We start from the raw sequence: 20991 nt of genomic DNA, 5'->3' as shown, positions 1-20991 counted from the left end.
TGAATAAGTGTTGAGACGAATGTACATAAGTGATAAGTAACATGTGAAATTGCAAGATTGTTTTGTAGCAGTTTGTAAATCATGCATATTTCAGTGAAATTTTTCTGTTTCAGATGTGGCAACTCCATCATCTGTAACAACCCCTACATCCTCTCTGTCAAATACTTCATCATGTACCTTGACATGCACATCATTGTCAGTTCAGTCTCCCTCATCATCTACCATATGTACTTCTTCCCTAACCCTTACAGCATCTTCTACCACCCTTCCAACTCCTTCAACTTTTCATCCTCCTTCTTCCGCTCCTGGATCTTCTTCTTCCTCCTCTGTGACGAGTGAAAGAATGGACATGCTACTTCAGTTGCCAGCAGTGAGGTTCCTGACAAGATCAGACTTCTTCAGTGTTCTTCATATGAATGATGTAAGAAAATTTTTGTAATTGTATCTGTAAGCCTTTTCTGAATATAGGTGTGAATTTTCTTTCAGAGTAGTAGCTTTATAGAAATGGTATGGTACAAGTTTATTCAAGGATTATGGGATTAGTGAAGTCTATATTGTTTCCATGCTGCAATCATCACCGATGCTGTCAAATTAGAGCATGTTTTATACTAATGCTGTAACCATAAGTTTTAATGATATGGGTATCATATGAGTATTGATCAGGCCTTGTGTCTCAAATTGTGAAGTGATTGAATAGGTGAAAAGTAATACTCTGAGGTGCTTTGGGCATGAAGAAAGAATGTAAGATGGGGAGTTTACAAGGAAAGTATATGGTAGTATAATTAATGGAGTTGGTGTGAAAGGAAGACTGCTTGTGACATGGGGAAGTAGAGTGAAAGAGTACCAGAAGGAGAGAATAAGGGGAAGAATGTATAGTGTTGCATGTGAGGGAAGCATGTAATGACAACGATAAGTGGAGATTCTTTTTCCATGGCCACTCCCTTGATAGGAGTTCCTGGAGGGAACAGGCATCAGAAATATACTTAGATAGTGTCTCAAATTCCAACTTTTAGAAATTGAAATGCAGAGAGGGAAGGATTTCTGGCCCCTCCACTGCCACCCTTTTTTGTCATCTAGAACATGTAGGGAATAAGAGGGTAGTATTCTGTCTCCTCTGTCCTTGTTCCTGGCTCTACCTCACTAACATGGGAAATGTTGAGCAATTAGCCAAATTAACCACTTATAGGGAGATGTAAAATAGGTCATAGGAGGCAGCCTAATTTTGTGTTTTTTATGAGATGTACTATTGTAGAATTCCTCTGTGCTCTTTTTTCCTTGTTCTGTTAATCATCCTTGTTAGGACAGAATGGTAGATATGTTTGAACTTGTAGAAAAATACATTATCAGTGTTCTTTGAATTGATTTATGTTTGTAGTGAAGCTACTGGCAGAAAACAAATTCAATATACCCTTATGATAAAACCAGTGTTGTGCAACACTGTTGAGGAGAATTCCTGTGTAGAGTAGTACTATACTTATGTACATTATGCCTAAGGTAGATAAGCTGGAAGAACTAGTATTAGAAGTGCAATACCATAGTAGATATCCTGAATATTTGTCAAGGAACATTTAGGCAGGATCATTGGGTAGAAACATGAGATTGAAGTAGTAGTTAGGAGCATTAGATAGAAATAATCGTTAGGAACATTAAGTAGGAGGTTCTGCAAACACTGCGCTAAACTTGCCCTCTGCCAGTGACCTGTTAGGTGAGGCACTAAAGGCTAAGAAGCAGCTCTGGAGTTCTTTAGTTATGGTAACTCTGTTGCCTTGGCCACCCCTTTGAGGGAGTTCCAGTTGGAACAAGCATCAGAAATAGAGATAAATAGAAGAAATATTAGATATAGATTCACATAAAAAAGCTTTGATTATTTTTCTTGAGAATTTGTGTGATCTTTAAACCATGAGGTAATCTCTGGGATTCCTAAAGGATAGAAACTTATGGACTCTCTGCTTTCTGGTGAAGGAAATGTCTCTCTTCTCTTACTAACCACCTCTCATTGATAATATCGTCATCCTCTTCCATCTGGTACAGATGTGCCTTACTTATCTTAGATCCACAGTCTGGGAAGGTTTCTCCTAGCTTTCTGTTTATCCTGGTTTCTTTCAATGTAAAATGGTCAAGTATCCTTGTCTAATCGAGATAGGGTATGATGTACCATGTATCAGAATCATTAGATAGGGTATGATGTACCATGTATCTGAATCATTGATATGACTTGTATGTTCACAGATGTCGTTGTAATACATATACAGATTTTTGTCTTTTCTGTTTCGATGGTGATTTTCTCCCCCATTCTTACCTTCTTCCCTGGTTCTGGTTTGTTTTTAATCCCCAAGGAGGCTCTTAGTGTCTGGGCCCCTTACAAGGTTAATACACAAAGGTGGGGACTAGAACAGTGATTTCTAAGAGTGATGACACTGTTCAGGGTCAGGGTTTGTGCTACCCAGGGTCAGATGTCAGTTAGTCTAACCTTTATTGCTTTTGGGTCTACCACATTGACCTTGACTGGCATTTTGATAGATAAGGGGTTCCCTTAGCTTCATCCTGGGAGTAAGGGAGTTTTTGTTTTATAAAGACTGTATTTTTCATGGGGGTTAGATAGTGTTAGGAGCAATTTTTAGATGAAGATCACCCACCAAGTTAAGTGGAGATATTAGAATCACATGGTCCAAGCTTTCTGACAGTTCCATACTTTGACCACTGCTGTGCCATGAAGCAGTGGGGGATCAGGGCTGCCCTAAGGGCTAGAATTCAGTTAATTCCTTGCAAGGCCAAGATTTTGATAAGAAAACTAGATATTCATATATTTTTTCATGTCTGCTATTTCCTGTGATAGGTTACGTCAAGGCTTTCACCATTTCCTCTCCTTTCACCAGACCACTTGCCAAGACTGTCATGTCACATACCTCCCCACCCCAATCACCCCATATCAGCCACCTTACCATCAAGCACATTTAACACTCCTTCAAAGTACTCATTTCATTTCTTCATTACTGTTTCAGCCACCTTACCATCAAGCACATTTAACACTCCTTCAAAGTACTCATTTCATTTCTTCATTACTGTTTCTCCATTTGCACCCTTCGCCAATGCTCTCATTTATTCTCTCCTTTTTCTCTTAATATTAACCTCCGTCCAACTTTCATTAGCCCTCTTTTTCAGCCCCCTGCATCTTCCACTTGACCTCCTTCCACTTTCTTTTGTAGGAGCATTAGCTGGGAGCATTAAGTGGAAGTAGTAGGTGTTAACATTAGTTAGGAATATTAGACAGACACATTAGGTAGCAGTAGATGATAGGAAAATTGGGAAGGAGCCTCTGAAAACACTGTACTAGAGTTGCCCTGTGCCAGTGGCTTGTTAAGGGTGAGGCACTAAAGGATAAGAAGCAGCACTGGAGTACAACTGTTATGGAGACTGTTTTGCCGTGGTCACCCCCTTGAGGGTGTTCCCAAAGGGAACACGCGTTTTTTTTTTTTTTTTTTTTTTTTTTTTTTTTTTATACTTTGTCGCTGTCTCCCGCGTTTGCGAGGTAGCGCAAGGAAACAGACGAAAGAAATGGCCCAACCCCCCCCATACACATGTACATACATACGTCCACACACGCAAATATACATACCTACACAGCTTTCCATGGTTTACCCCGGACGCTTCACATGCCTTGATTCAATCCACCGACAGCACGTCAACCCCTGTATACCACATCGCTCCAATTCACTCTATTCCTTGCCCTCCTTTCACCCTCCTGCATGTTCAGGCCCCGATCACACAAAATCCTTTTCACTCCATCTTTCCACCTCCAATTTGGTCTCCCTCTTCTCCTCGTTCCCTCCACCTCCGACACATATATCCTCTTGGTCAATCTTTCCTCACTCATTCTCTCCATGTGCCCAAACCATTTCAAAACACCCTCTTCTGCTCTCTCAACCACGCTCTTTTTATTTCCACACATCTCTCTTACCCTTACGTTACTTACTCGATCAAACCACCTCACACCACACATTGTCCTCAAACATCTCATTTCCAGCACATCCATCCTCCTGCGCACAACTCTATCCATAGCCCACGCCTCGCAACCATACAACATTGTTGGAACTACTATTCCTTCAAACATACCCATTTTTGCTTTCCGGGATAATGTTCTCGACTTCCACACATTTTTCAAGGCTCCCAAAATTTTCGCCCCCTCCCCCACCCTATGATCCACTTCCGCTTCCATGGTTCCATCCGCTGACAGATCTACTCCCAGATATCTAAAACACTTCACTTCCTCCAGTTTTTCTCCATTCAAACGTACCTCCCAATTGACTTGACCCTCAACCCTACTGTACCTAATAACCTTGCTCTTATTCACATTTACTCTTAACTTTCTTCTTCCACACACTTTACCAAACTCCGTCACCAGCTTCTGCAGTTTCTCACATGAATCCGCCACCAGCGCTGTATCATCAGCGAACAACAACTGACTCACTTCCCAAGCTCTCTTATCCCCAACAGACTTCATACTTGCCCCTCTTTCCAAGACTCTTGCATTTACCTCCCTAACAACCCCATCCATAAACAAATTAAACAACCATGGAGACATCACACACCCCTGCCGCAAACCTACATTCACTGAGAACCAATCACTTTCCTCTCTTCCTACACGTACACATGCCTTACATCCTCGATAAAAACTTTTCACTGCTTCTAACAACTTGCCTCCCACACCATATATTCTTAATACCTTCCACAGAGCATCTCTATCAACTCTATCATATGCCTTCTCCAGATCCATAAATGCTACATACAAATCCATTTGCTTTTCTAAGTATTTCTCGCATACATTCTTCAAAGCAAACACCTGATCCACACATCCTCTACCACTTCTGAAACCACACTGCTCTTCCCCAATCTGATGCTCTGTACATGCCTTCACCCTCTCAATCAATACTCTCCCATATAGTTTACCAGGAATACTCAACAAACTTATACCTCTGTAATTTGAGCACTCACTCTTATCCCCTTTGCCTTTGTACAATGGCACTATGCACGCATTCCGCCAATCCTCAGGCACCTCACCATGAGTCATACATACATTAAATAACCTTACCAACCAGTCAACAATACAGTCACCCCCTTTTTTAATAAATTCCACTGCAATACCATCCAAACCTGCTGCCTTGCCGGCTTTCATCTTCCGCAAAGCTTTTACTACCTCCTCTCTGTTTACCAAATCATTTTCCCTAACCCTCTCACTTTGCACACCACCTCGACCCAAACACCCTATATCTGCCACTCTGTCATCAGACACATTCAACAAACCTTCAAAATACTCATTCCATCTCCTTCTCACATCACCACTACTTGTTATCACCTCCCCATTTACGCCCTTCACTGAAGTTCCCATTTGCTCCCTTGTCTTACGCACCCTATTTACCTCCTTCCAGAACATCTTTTTATTCTCCCTAAAATTTACTGATAGTCTCTCACCCCAATTCTCATTTGCCCTTTTTTTCACCTCTTGCACCTTTCTCTTGACCTCCTGTCTCTTTCTTTTATACTTCTCCCACTCAATTGCATTTTTTCCCTGCAAAAATCGTCCAAATGCCTCTCAGGGATATAAATTTAGAGATATAAATTTCCCTATGACTCGCTTCTTCCTTGCAAGAGAAACCCATACACCTCTTTCACTAGCAACTTAATTTTGTCATCCCACCACTGGCTACCCTTTTTCACATGCCCATCTCCCACCTTCTGCATATTATACAATTTTACTATGATTCCTTAATTACCTTCCATTCCTCACCCCTTCCCTAATTTCATAATGACACTTTTTGGCATTCAGACACATTCTCTCTTGGTATCATTTCTGCCAAACCTCTTTTCCAAGCTCACTCACTTTCACTACCCTCTTCCCACCCATATTATTTACTCATTTCTGAAAGCCTCTATGATCATTTAACCTTGCTTACACCACGTAATGATCAGACATCATACCAGGTGCCCCTTTTCATCATTCACATCCAAGAGTCTCGCTTTTGCATGTCTATCAGTTACCATCTCTCCTACTCACTCCCATTTATTTATGTATATCCCTCTTTTTAAGCCTGGTATTCCCAACCTTGGTCCTTATTCAGCACTCCACAAGGTGTTCACCATTCTCATTCACATCACTGGGTCTCTCATGCTCTCCATTTATTCCCAAGACTGCCACATTACCCACTTGCATATTCAAATTACTAAGTACTAAAATGATAATTTTTGCATCAGAATTGCTGACATGCTCACTCGGCTTCTCTCAAAACACTCTCCTCTCCTTCTCACCTCTCGCTTCCAGGTACTGAAGCACTAATGATCACCACCCCTCATAATCCGATTTCATTTTTACCTGGTCTAAGCTAACTTCCTTTGACACATGCATTCCAATAATTCCTCCAGCAGAAGTATTACCCCTTCCTTATCTCTTGCTCTCACACTAACCCTTGATCTTACCCCTAAGACACATCACATCCAAACCATACTACCCTTGATCTTACCCCTAAGACACATCACATCCAGACCATTTTTCCCTTATCCCCTTGAGCTTTGTTTCACTTAGAGCCAACAATTCCCCTAGCAAAAGTATTGCCCCTTCCTTATCTCTTTCCCTCAAACTAACCTTTGATCTTACCCCTAAGACACATCCAAACCATTTTTCCCTCATCCCCTTGAGCTTTGTTTCACTCAGAGGCAGAACATCCAAGTTTCTCTCCTTGCACATTTTACTTGTCTCTCTTTTTTCTCATCTAGGTTACATCCACACTCATTCAGACACTCTAGCCTGAGCCTTTGAAGAGAATCAGCTGTACTTGCTCTGCTCCTCCTTCTGTTTCACCTTTCAGAAATTGATATACAAAACCATGCTCCCATCACATTTAGTTGCCCTCTACGATACACAGGGTGTGTATGGGAAGCTTTCTTCTCCCCTTCTCCATGTTGGGGTCTGAACATGCAGGAGGGTGAAGGGCATGCACAGGATAGATTGAATTGGAACATTGTGATATACAGGGGTCAACATCCTGTCATTCGACAGAACCAGGGCACGTGAAGTGGCTGGGGAAAACCAGGGAGATGTCTGTGTGGCCTGGTTGTGGCTAGGGGCTGTGGTTTTGGTGAATTGCTCATGACAGTTGGAAAATGGATATGGGCAAACTCAGCTTTTCTTCGAGTGTTCCTGATACTACTTTGCTAATATGGGAATTGGCGAACAAGCATGAAAGAAAGAGAAAAGGAGATATGGGAACGAAGCATCATAAAGATATGTAGGCAAATAGGTGTTTTCTTTCCATGATATAAAGTTTTTCAACTAGAATTAACACTTCTCATTTACTGCTACAAAGTTATAGGGTATGAAATTTATGTGAAACACCTTTCTGAATGTTATAGAAATGATATGCATATGTTATACTTTAAGCATGGCGCTAATTGATTAGTGATTTTTTTTGTATGTCATGATGATGCATTGTTTACAGCTCCTTCTACAGAAGTATTATAATATGGTAATTAAGTGATGCTTCTTCAGTTTGGCTAAGTTTATATATCAACAACCATATATTGCATCAACTTAAACTTGAAAGGGTAATGTATTTTCATTATTTATATATTTTTGTGTCATGACATACACTAGATAGAAGCAGTAAGTGATTGCAGTTGAAAGAATCTCTGTTCCAGCAACAAATCAATAATCTTGTCACAAAACATCCTTTAATTCAAAGATTATTACAACTTACTTTGGAAAACAATATGAGAGTTGTCAGATGTTTCATTGAGTATTCAGAGGTTATTGAGAGACATCAATGTTAGCAGACTTCACCTACAAGTGAGAAACCACCTTTTGTGGGACTATTGTGTAATAATGATTGAGAAGTACTACATCTCGCATGATGATAGCGTATGCTTGTAGTAATGCCAGCTGTGACAGTTATTATTGATGATTGGTCCTTATTGTGATGATGATCTCAGCATGTAAGACACATCACTGCTATGTATGCTGGTTGTGATAGGTAATTTTGGTAGTGCTTTTATATGTGGCAGTGGTAACAGGTTAACTTAGACTTCTCCATATTGCATCCTTTTGAATGTAATGCTCTAGTTTGATATTTTGTATCCTACAGGAGGCCTGTGCTGTGTATGAAAGGAGTACATCATTACGTCATATGATTTCCAGAGTGCGACGTGATCCAGCAGCCTTTGTGCGTTATCAGCACAACCGTGATCTTGTCAACCTTGTCAATCTGTTTTCTGACAAAGAACGTGATTTACCTCCAGGATGGGAAGCTAAATATGATCGTTCGGGGAAGGTAGAGTGAAAAGATTGTTTGGGTTTCTTTCCTATTTTCTAAGGATTGAATTGGTATTACTATACTGAATGCTTTATGTGATGATTTTTCTGTGCAAAATAAGTTATTCATTTTCTGAATGTGTATTGATGTGAAATAGCTATGGCAAAAGAATTTTGTTTCTTACCATTGTCTTGTCTAAAGTGCTGTATATTCATGGATGTATGTACAATATGACTCCAGTTTGGACTGATTGGTGAAAGTCATGCAGTAGTAGTGTAATTTTGAGTTACTGAATTGATCCTTCTCCAGAGATTTAGACATCCTTACAATAGAAAGTATATTATGTGTGATTTATTAGGAATTTTGTGGATAGATAAGGATTCTGCATTTGAGTGAATCACTATTCATAGAAAGATATCCATGATAATGAAAAATCCCAGTGAGCATGAAAGGTCAACAATGGTTACAGAGATGGAAGTAAAGAGGGTGTAAAATGGATCAAAATAGAATATGGAGAACAGAGTATAATAGGATAGTCAGAAATGGAATCAAAGCAAATATAGGAAATAAACAGAATGCTGAAAAATACAGAAAGTGAACCAGCTGAAGGATTAAATCAAGATCCTCATGGTACCAGCAGTGGACCCATGAATCCAAACCATTTTTTTAGCAGAATTGATGACAGAATTGGCAGACCTAACAAAAGTGAACCTTTGATACTCCATAAAAATAGAATGAACAAAAAAGCAGTCATGAAAGATACAAAGATGAAAAAAGCACAGAGAATATTATATATTGAATATAGAATGATTATGCATAAAGAATTTAAGATTAAGATGTAATTATCTTCCAAGAGTATACAAATGAAAACTTTATAATTGTCTGTGTGACAAAAACTTGGTTGAATGTGTGAAATAAGATTGAAAGAGACTTTTAGTACTATTAAACATTCTGAGCAAACATAGATGAAATAAGACAAGGTGATGCAGCAATTTATATAAACAGCAGGATAGAAGGAAATCAGTTGATGAAAATGGTTCTTAGAAAATGTGAATCAAGAGTAGTAAGGACAGCAGCCATACAGTTATTATTGTAACATACAGACCACCTGAAACTAAGATGTAAGGTCTTAATGAGACACTAACAAAAGTAGAGTTATTGAGAATTGACAACAAATCTGAAGCAATAAATTGATCAGTTGACTTCAGAGTTTTCATTATTTTTTGATGGTCAAAGAAAGAGGATTAGATTATGGATTAAGTACAGGTTGTACCTCTTTAATCTGTCATCCTTGAGAGCTGGCTATTTTCAGACCACAGAAAATGTCAGAAAACAGAAATGGACCCATAAGTCATACACAGTTGATGATCCAATCTCATAGTTCTCACACAAAGTCTTTACAGAAGTTCCTTTATCTAATTTTTTCAGTTACCCCACCTTTTCAAGTTTAGATGATGATTTAAGTTTATGCTTATTAGCACTAGCACCATCTTCTGCACCTCTTGGTCTCTTGGATAACATTCTGAAGTGCTAAAGAAATACAGCTGAATATAAGAAAGTAACAGGACTGTTAATTAGCTCGGCTGCAGTGTAAGCAGGTTTCGGTGCCAACAGTTAGTTTCCTATTTGGAAATGATATCACACTTATCACAGCAGTTCAAGTTGTTAAACCTAGCATCTCAGATCACATCACAGAAGGGACTACAGGTATGAAGCAGAATTAGATGTTGACAAAGAGAGTGCAGCAGTGAAGAAAACAAATGAATTTAAAACTTATTTTTCTAGTTTGACAGAGAAAGAGTGAATAGCATGTACAATGTGGAGGGATTTCATCAACATTGGTAGTGCAGAAACTATTACAACACTGTTTAACAAGAGAATAGGAGAAATTATTAAAGGATCAATACCATATAGAAAGATAGATAATATAATTTGTAAGATATCGAGAGAAGGAAAACAGTGAGTGAGTAAAAGAAGGGATTGAAGATAGGAGAAAAAAGAATAGGTATGCAGTAACTAGAGAAAAAGTTAAAGAGCTGGAAGACAATTTAAGAAGTTCTGACTGGAAATTTATGGAGTTGCTTAGAAGAGACCCAAAAATGAATGAGAGATGATAAAAAGCATGAAACAAAGTCTGGAAATTGTGTTCTCATATCTGATTGAAGCAAAGGAGAAAATCAGATTGAACTTTTTAAAGTGGGAGAAAAATATGAAAGTGACTCAAAGATAATAAGTCAGATGTTTTGTATCCTACAGGAGGCCTGCACAGTGTGTGAGTGATCCTTATCTCATATGATATCCAGAGTGTAACATGATTCAGCAGCCTTCGTGTGTTACCAGCACAACTGTGATCTTTGTCATTCTGTTAATCTTGTCAGTTTTTTAACCTCCAGATTGGACTCCTTTTTAACTTTCTAAGGATTAGATTGATTTTACTATACTGAGTACTTTAAGTGATATGATTTTTCTTTGTGCAGAATAAGGTTTTCATTTTTTGATTGTGTATTGGTGTGATAGGAATTTTCAGTTACCACTGTCTTGAATGAAGTGCTGTATATACATAGATTCTTGTACTGTAAAACTCCATTTTGGACTATTGGTGAAAGTCATGAGATTGGAATGGAACACTAAGTTACTGAATGGATCCCCCTCCAGAGATGTAGATATCCTCACAATAGATAGCATATCATATGCCATTTTCAAAACAAGTTGGTGTTCAGCACATAAGAGAAAGAAAATGACCATGCCATTGCTTATACTGAAATAAAAGAAATGAAAATTTAGGTAAACAACCTTCTTAAAGAGAACCCGTGGCTGAATCTGATGTGAACCCAGTTATCTTCCAGAAAGACAAAGATGACAAATGCACATGAGTGGATGGGTTATTCTTCGTCTGTTTCCTGGCGCTACCTTCTTGATGCGGGAAAAAGCGATCAAGAATTAAGAAATATATAAATTTAGAAGTAAAGATATTGTACAGTTATACAGTACAAGGTTAAGAGACAAGGCAACACAACCTCTCTCCCTATAGCACACAGATTGTAATTACAGGCAGTGTTGGTGGTGAATAACATGAACATTTTTTCTTTCATCCTTGTTCAACATTTTCCATATAGAGAGGTAGTGCCAGGTACAGTAAAAGAATGGCCTCATTTGCTCTTATCCACTCTTTATCTGTCATGTATGATACCTCAATCTTGCAAAAGTAAGTATAAGGAGGATTTGAAGCTGGAATGTGTTGGAAAGATATTAAAGGTTTTGTTTCTTGATTTTGAACTTACTTCCTCAAACTTCTCTATCTATCTATCCTTTTCTCTAACGCCCATTCCTATTGGAGCTCCCTCAGAGGGGTGGCCATGGCAATAGAGTCTCCATAACTAGTGAACTCCAGTGCTCCTTCTTATCCTTTAGTGCCTCAGGCCACTGGCAGAGGGCAACTCTGGTGCAGTGTATGCTGAGGCTCCTGCCTAATGTTCCTACTGACTACTATCTAATGTTCTTTCCAACCACTTCTCACAGTACTCACTCTCTCACTCTTCTCATTTGATACACATGCACAGCACTGGTGGTGAGTGATTTAGAATATCTTAGAAATATAACTTAATCAAAAAGTGAGAGGAAAGCAAGTGGTTGGCACTTATGGGGAGGATTTTGGAGATCTGTTTCCCTTGGAAAGATTCAGACTTTTTACCTGTCTTCTGTCAGTAAGTCCCTCCACAATCGAGGATTACAGCTTAATTTCTTCCACAAGCCTGAGTGTAGTGGGGATGCCTCCCATGCTAGCCTCACTCCTTACATATTGCGACAAAAATTACTTTTGCTAATTTCTTAACATTTCTGATGTTTATTTTTTACTTTCTTGGCCAACAAACCCATATGATAAGTGTTCTTCTGGCATTACCAGACTGTATTTGTAAGTGGTTACACTATGAGTACATAGATGCATTTAGCAAAGTTGTATCATCATCGATAGATGAAAAGAATCAAAATTTTTGTTGAAATAAGAATTCTACTCCAAAGGAGTCTGTTCTTTTGTGGCTAACGATTTTAGCACAGCCCTGAGTTTATGGGAGCCTTGTAAAAGGGATCATGGGGTTATATGATTACAAGGAAGTGTTCCTCCTCATCATATAGGAACTCCAATAATATACATATTTTGTATAGGGTCGCTGTGTACACCCAACTTCCAGATTGATGGGCATGCACCTATTGTGTTGGTTATAAGAGTAGTGAGGAGAGAAAAAAAATTGGTGCTTAGCTGGTTATTTAATTGCATCAATTGATGTGGGTCATTGTTTAATGGTTAAAATGAAACTAGAGATATGGTTGAAGTCAGTCCATGGTGAACCTCAGATTGCCAGTTATGAAATTTGCATGATGGTGGAGTGAGATTGTATTATTCATCAAGCAAAACACGTGAGCACTATATGCTAATCCTGCCTTTTTGACAAAATTTCATCGTAGGTACTTGTAAATAGGTACAGACAGAACCTCATGAGTTTATTAGAGAGCATTAGATTAATGGAGGTTTAAAACAGTTTTAACACCTGATTAAGATACAGAGATATATCTTCTAATGAAGTCTTGTATAATGGATTTTCATTTTACAGACATGTAAAAATATTCATTTATTATATACCCTAAATATGATAGTCATTATAGTCATTAGATAGTAAGAAAATGAAAAAGAATCCATCAAATGTGCAAGAAAAAAGAACCAAGGAATAAATTCACCATCTTCTTCATTCTTTAAGCCAGTTATGTACAGCCTGCCATAATTCATGTCAGCTTCATCTCAATTGCTCTTCTTTTGGCTATCTCCTATGATTCTTTAGAATTTCTTTTAAACAAACCCATTATGTCTAGAAAACAGCCTGCAGGTGTGAGTATAGGTAAAGCATCCAAGATGCTCAAGAAAATTATTGATATTGACTTAATGATGCATGTGATATGTAGTGTTGAGGCAGGTAAGTATCAGGCACATTGCACGTTATTCACTTGGATTAGCTTCCTCTATCATTAAAAGGACACCTGAGAACAGTGAGAGGATAAAAAGAACTATCCAGGATTAGCTTCCTCTTATCATTAAAAGGACATCTGATAACAGTGAGAGAATAAAAAGAACTATCCAGTCCACCACAACCCAAGCTGCAACAAATTTTTCCCACTCAAGAATTATGCCATTCGAGATGATGGAGAGCAGACCGGGAATGTGTATGGGTGCTGTTGGATTGCAGCAGCAGTGATCAATAACACTGCAGGCTCCATCAAACTTGTGAATGTTGATTGAATTTTAGTTTCATATGATGTCTGTATTAACAATGTCCTATTTATCTGTAAAACACCAAAATAACATCAGCAGAGCCATTACTGTTCCTGAATGAACCCATTCTACAGCACTTACTAGTGTACGAGTTGACAGAATGAGGAACACATTTGCATAAGCACTATATTATAATCAACCCACTTGATAAATATTTTGCTTAACGGACATTCCATGTCTGTGTATATCCATAAGGATTCATTTCCTTTGACTATCATAAAACACATAAGGTAAACAGTTACCCATTCATAAGAACTTAATGATGACAATACAGTAGCTTCCCCAGGCCTATGATGTCAGCACAGAGCTGAGGTGGTGAGTACAGCAAGCAACCACCATTCATTTTCCTTGCACAGTGCACCCTGGTTGTTCATGATTCATGTGGCTTGTAGTGTCTCCATTTTCATTTCTGGCTTTGTTATTACAGTGATGGGTGTATTTTCTCATTAGTGAATTCATCAGAACATGAATGATATGGTCTTTGTTGTACTTTGAGGCCTTGGGATGACAACACTGGTGTCAGTTGCTATAATATGATGGTAACTTAAAACTTGTTGTGATGGTCTTTGTTAATGTTTCTCATTTTTATTTTTTACGTGAGTGTGGCTCTAAATATTTTGATTCTAAGTAAACATATGTAAGTGAAAGTTCAAAATTACAATAGTGGAAGAGTTCACAATTAACGTAGAAAGTATGTTACTTGAAAGTATAGATTTAAAAGTAACAACAGATGCTTACTGTTCTCTGCAGATTTGTCTAAGAATGAAACTTTGTAAGCAAGCAAGATAGCATGATAATTTAGAATGATGCCTTGATGATTTGCCACTGCACCATGGCATTTCTTTTTTATTTGAGATGAATTCTGCTCCTGTTAACCAAACTCTTCTCAGTAAATAGTATTTGAAATTTGCATGTTGTAACAGCTGCAGAGAAGTTCTGTATGAGGCTATTAACTAGTTTTAGCAGCCTAGGCCTTACTGTCAGGTTAAGGATAGTGATAGGGTTCCTGAAGTTTGTTGACAGCTCTATTTCCTTTTTAGGAAATGTAAAGACTTTCATCAGTTCATTGGCATAATATCTGCACTAAGAAAACAGCGACACAACTAGATATGATGAATGATATATAGATATGTAATCTAGATAAAAAGAAATTTACACTACTATTAGTACTTTTTGAAAAATTCTCACACTTGATTGCCATTTCCTGCATTAGTGAGGTGTGCAGGGTTCCTACGCCACCGGGAAAACGGGAAAAACCCGGGAATTTTATTTGAGGTGCTCTCGGCCGGGAAAAGGCCTAGAAAACATGTAAAATTGAAAATATCCGGGAAAAACCCTTGAAACGGAAGTTAGGAAAAGGTTACTTCCCTTGGGCCTCATTCATCCCTCGCTTTCGTACCCTGAATATACTTTGTTGCTACATTGCGGCTTTTTTGTGGAGCGAGTGGTATGGTACGAATCAAACTGAAATTGCAGTCTCGATAGCGCTTGCTCACATCTGTTATGGAGTAATGAAAGCAATGGTTGATAATGATTGTGATGGCCAATTTTTTAAAAAAAACGTGCTTCGCATTTGCCAAGTCAACTCTTATTGACTCAGATTGGGTTAAAGTCTTTTTTTACCAATGCAATATCATTAAATACAAATACGTTCAAAGATCCTGGAAATATCCTGGAAAAAGCCTTGAATTTTATGTCAGTAAAAGAGTGGGAACCCTGGGTGTGCCAGGAACTGATATAGAAAGGCTGCTTCTGATCACATCCACTTTTTAGCTGTCATGTGTAATGCACCAAAACCACAGCTCCCTAACCACAACTAGACCTTTCCATAGTTTACCCTGGATGCTTCACATGCTCTGGTTCAATCCATTGACATGTCGACCCCTGTATACCACATCATTCCAATTCACTCCATCTCGTGTATGCCTTAAACTCTCCTGCAGTTTCAGACCTTGATCATTCATGATCATTTTCACTCTACCCTTCCATCTCCAATATGGTCTCCCTTTTCCACCCTTCACTCTCCAATTTGGTCTCCCCTTTTCTCCTTGTTCCCTCCAATTCTGACACATATATCCTCTTTGTCAAACTTTCCCCTCTCATTCTCTCCATATGACCAAACCATTTAAGCACACACTTTTTATTACCACACTTACCCTTTCATCACTTACTTAATCAAGCCACTTTATGCAACATAATGCCCTCAAACATTAGATTTCCAACGCATCCACCCTGCTCTGCACAGCCTTATATATATATGATATTGTTGGGACTACTATACCTTCAAACATACCCATTTTTTGCCCTCCCAGATTATGATCTGTCAGTCCATACATTTTTCAGCACTCCCAGAATGCACCCCTCACCCACCTTATGACTCGCTTTCACTTCCATAGTACCATTCACTGCCATGTTCACTCGCAGGTATCTAAAACACATCACTTCCTCCAGTTTTTCTCCATTCTAAGTCACACCCATCCCTCAACTCTGACAAACCTGATAACCTCACTTTTATTCACATTTACTCTGAACCTCCTTTTTTTACACACTTCCAAACTCAGTCACCAGTGTCTTCAGTCTCTCACTCAAATCTGCCGCCAGTGCTGTATTGTCAGCGGACAACAACTGACTCACTTCCCAGACCCTCCCAGACCCTTTAGACTTCATATTCACCCTATCTCCATGACTTTTGCATAAACCTTCCTCACCACCATAAACAAATTAAACAACCATGTTTTGGTTAACTTATGCAGTACTATCATGAATTTGTAAAGCATACCATACCTCATTTACTTCTGAAATGGTAATGATGTATGAAAATGATATGCATCAAAAGTGTAGTTAGAATGAAAGCTGTTTCAGGTAACACTGTAGTGATAACTACTCTTATTGAGATGTAAACAGCCACTGTGCATGCAATGTGCAGACTGTTATTTGCAGCATGTTAGGTATACCTCTGTTATGGAGAACTTTTGATAATGTTCCAGAACCATAGAATAACATTCAAAATAGATGAATGACTTGAACTGTAGCCTTTAATTTTCTTACTATGAAATTTTTGAAAAAAACGTCTGTGTCCAAAGGTTAAACATTTGAGAGATATATTTTTCATATATGGCAAACTCCAGCACTCTTTCAGTGTTATTATAAAAAGCCTTGTGTGAGACTAAGAATTTGCAAGGGTATTATTCATTAATTTTTTAGAATTTCAATGATGCTTCTGATGCAATTTAGCCACACATAATCATTATTGATGTTATAATAAACTTTTTTTCTTGAGATATTCTGAAATATTGATTTCTGTGATGTTTGATAGAAATTGATTGGAAACCATTATACTGTGTAAAGCTGGGTCTGTTTCCAGTTTCATTGGTTAGGACAAATTGTCTTTTAAGAGAATGCCACAGAACTTTTTACTGTGTCGTAAGCTTGCATTTGGCAAAGAAGTGGTTTTGGTCTTCCTCTTCTTGTTCATCAGGCTGTTCCCATAGTTCAGCAGTTTCCCCACAGATGGTGCTTGAGGAGAAACTTAAAACTCCCAGTTATGTCGGAGATTTAATGACTGCTTGAGGGATGTGGAGTAGGGAGTTAGAAAACTCGTGTCATCTTCCTTCATGTAGGTGGAAGGATGTAGTAAAAAGGGTTTAGTCTTTTGTCAAAGAGCTACCATGCTGACAATGCATGAGGAAGTTAAAATTTCTGTTGTCACAGATTTATGTTGTGATATTTAAAACGTACAGTTCCCGTGAGATGGATGTTTTAGTAAGGCTCACCTAACAGAACGCAAGCCAAGAATACTGCAGCCCCCCCTCTCCTAGTCAGGGTTGTATCCTTTGGATGGTGGTAGATCTATCTATCTATCTATCTATCCATCTTTCTACCTATCTATTTATCTATCTGTCTGTATCCCTGATGCCCGTTCCCTTTGAGAACTCCCTCAAAAGGGTGGCCATGGTGAAATAGTCTCCATAACTCAACTGTTGAACTTCAGTGCCATTTCTTAGCCTTTAGTGCCTCACCCTTAACAAGCCACTGGCAGAAGGCAACTCTAGTGCAGTGTTTTCAGAGGCTCCTACCTAATAATTCTACCAGCTACTGTGCAGTATACAATAAACATACTTAATTGTAATGATTTTAAATGTTTGTAGGTTACTCTAACCCCTCTAAGTTGCTCAAAAGAAATTTTACTAGTGACTATGAAACAACCATATCCATTTCACCAGCTTCTAGATATGCTGACATAAGTTTATACTAACAAAAGATTCTTTCTTTGCAAAAGCAATATTGATTTATTTCATCAAACAAAACTCCTGTGATTATTGATGTTAGCTGCTTTACGTATTCAAATATTATAACTTCATTTAAAATTGTTTAGAAATGGTAGCTGGTCACATAATGAATTTCCAAAGAACTTCTGTATTCATTTCTTTGAGACTTTGATTAATTTTAGAACTTTGAATTGATATCCAAATAACACAAAAAGCACTAAATTCTCTAAGATTTGGTATTTTCTTGCATACCATTTGTTTGGAGCTTTCCCCATTATCTTAGTGAGTTTATGAGATGGTCGTAACCTTTCCTCAGTTCCTGCTGTAATTTAAAACATCTTAAACTTGTATGTAGAGGGTCAGCATTATTCTCTGGAATATTAGCTAGAATGATATGAAATCTGGAAATCATGAGTATACCATGTGATGGTATCATTAAGATCTTTTCATGAAATCTTGAGTTAAAATAGAAGACTTTATTATTTACTGAAATTAGAAAGACTGTTGAGCGACAACACACTTTTGATTTCATCTCTGAATGTACCTTATGTAGTTTTAGCTTTTCATAGTCTCACAGAATATTGGTCTTAAGATCCCTTGATTCATTGAAATTAAAAACAATCGTATTCCCATCCATTCATGTTCCATTGGGGTATTAGGGCCTCTGGGCCTAAATGATCAGGAGGGTGAGAGGCATACATGAGCTAATATGAATTGAATATTGGGGATAACATGCTGTTAGTTGTCTGAATCAAGGTATATAAAAAAGTTAATCATGAAACAGTCTATATCTGTGGATTGTAAATGCAGTTTTTCATTATACATAAAAGTTACAGAGTGGATGTTTATGAATGAGACCAGTGTTTATTTGCTCCTAATTCTACTTCACAAATAATGGAGAAGTAATTAGGTATAAAAACAATAATTTACATTGATATGGTTATGTTTTTGTCATCTTGAGTTTTTCATTACTTTTTGAGTTTTTTCTTTTATGCAGAAAATGAATGACAGTTACATGTTGACTTAAGATTATTAGATGAATAATGGGATTTTAGTATGTGATATAGAGGCTAAGTTAGTTACTGAAGCTAGTACATAAAGATGCTTCATGTAAGGTAAATGAATGTTCCTTTTCAGCTATTCTTCATTGATCACTCCAGTAAGACTACATCATTCATGGATCCAAGACTTCCTATTGATGCTCCTTTTGTAAATGCCAGCAAGTTAGCATTGCCAAATGCCCATCATCGCAGGTCACGTTCTCCAGGAGAGGAAGATGCGTCTCGGGTCAGTTTTATTTTTTTTGCCTATGATTTATGTTGTATCTATATTGGATGCATAAGATTTAAATGGTTCACCTTCTTTAGAGTTCAAATCAGTGTATAAATCCATGAAATATCATTGCTTTCTTTTTTTAACTCAAATTGTTTGTATATCTGTATATTGCATTTTATGTGTGTGGAAATCAGTTCAAGCCTTAAAGTTGAAGTAACCTCTGAATATGCTTTAATTGTAATGGGTTTCTGATAGTGTAGTATTAGTTCCTCACGTGTTGCTTTAATTTTAATTAGATGGCACAAAGAAGCTTCAGGAAATTATTTTATCACATTTGCTTGGTTGATGAAGGTTAAGCACCTTTATTTGATCATTTTATTTTTGCCTAATGTTGACAGAGGTTTTTTTTGCTCCAAAAAACCAAGATGGATATTAAGAGTTGGATGGTGATGTAAGACTTTCCCGCACTTGGTGCTAATGTTTTGCCAATTTAAAGTGTATGAAGAAAGGAAGACTATACATTAATCTAATTCCTCACAGATTGTGTACAAATCTGTTTGAAAAAGAAGTGGTTGAATAAGGAATAAGGACTAAGCTAAGAGAAAAGTGTGGTAGGAAGAGGAGCATCTAGTAAAAGTTGAAGAGGTATTGCCGAAGTAGTTTGAACATATGGAGAGGATGACTAAGAGGGTATACATATCAGATTTGAAGGGAACAAGTAAAAGGAGGATGCCAAGGAAGAGGTGGAAGGTTGGAGTGAAAGATGTTTTCAAGGTTTGAGGCCTGAACATGCAGGAGGGTGTAGGGCATTCAAGGAAGTAATCAAATTGGAATTATCTGGTATACAGAAGACATTGTGCTGTCAACGGGCTGAACCAGGGCACTTCTTTGCTAATTTGGGAAAAGGAGAATATGAAAAAATATGATGTATAAATTTTTTTCATACATGCTCACCATATCTCATGTGAACAAGGTAATATCAGGAAAAGATTGGTGCAGATAAAACTGAAAGTGGATGGAGGTAGATGGGTGATTATTGGTGATTATGGACCTAGCCATGAGAAGAAAGATCATGAAGGGCATATGTTTTGGAAGCAGTTGAACGAGTGTGTCAGCAGTTTTGGTACACTAGACCAGGTTTTAGTAATGGGTGCTTTAAATGTGAAGGTAAATAATGTGATAGCTGAGGGTAACTCTTGTGCATGAGATATTCAGTGTAAAGAATGGAAAAGATGAAGAGCTTGTGGATTTGTGTGCTGAAAAAAGAATATTGATTAGGAATACCTGGTTTAAACAGAGAGATATACACAAGTATACTTATGTGAGTTGGAGAGACAGTCAATGGCCATTATTAAATTACGTATTAATTGATAGGGGCGGCTAGTGGGATGTGTGATCACTATCTTGTAGAGGTGAGGGTGAAGATTTGTAGAGGTTTTCAAAAATGAGGAGAGAATGTAGGAGAGAAAAGAGAGTTGTAAGTATGTGAGATTGGATAGGAGTGTAGAATGGCTGAAGGTGAGAGCAAATGAGGTTAAGGGAGTGGGTGAGGAAAGGGAGGTATTTAGGGAAGCAGTGATGGCATGTGCAAGAGATGCATGTGGCATGAGAAAGGTGGAAGTTAGGCAGATTAGAAAGGGTAATGAGGGTGGGATAAAGAAGTAGATTTGCAAGTGAAAGAGAAAAAGAGAGGTGTTTAGGCTGTACTTACAAGGAAGGGGGTGCAAATGCTTGGGAGATGTATAAGAGAAAGCAGTTGGAGGTCAAGAGAAAGGAGCAGGGGTTGAAAAAGAGGATAAATGGGAGTTGGGGTGAGAGTGTATCT

The 20991-nt window shown here is 38.0% G+C and overlaps 1 protein-coding gene across 1 annotated transcript in view; it reads left to right on the top strand.

The window, feature by feature from the left end:
• The window catches only part of LOC139766688 (uncharacterized), a 375409-nt gene that overhangs the window by 234068 nt on the left and 120350 nt on the right, over window positions 1-20991 (top strand). The window contains exons 15-17 of the mRNA XM_071695606.1: window positions 114-421; window positions 8133-8318; window positions 19029-19178. Of these exons, the coding sequence (XP_071551707.1) occupies window positions 114-421; window positions 8133-8318; window positions 19029-19178 (644 nt within the window). The remainder of the gene's footprint in view (window positions 1-113; window positions 422-8132; window positions 8319-19028; window positions 19179-20991) is intronic.

This window comes from Panulirus ornatus, chromosome 58 (assembly GCF_036320965.1).
Source record: "Panulirus ornatus isolate Po-2019 chromosome 58, ASM3632096v1, whole genome shotgun sequence".
NCBI classification, from domain to species: Eukaryota; Metazoa; Arthropoda; class Malacostraca; order Decapoda; family Palinuridae; genus Panulirus; species Panulirus ornatus.
This window is presented reverse-complemented; position numbering and strand designations above follow the sequence as displayed.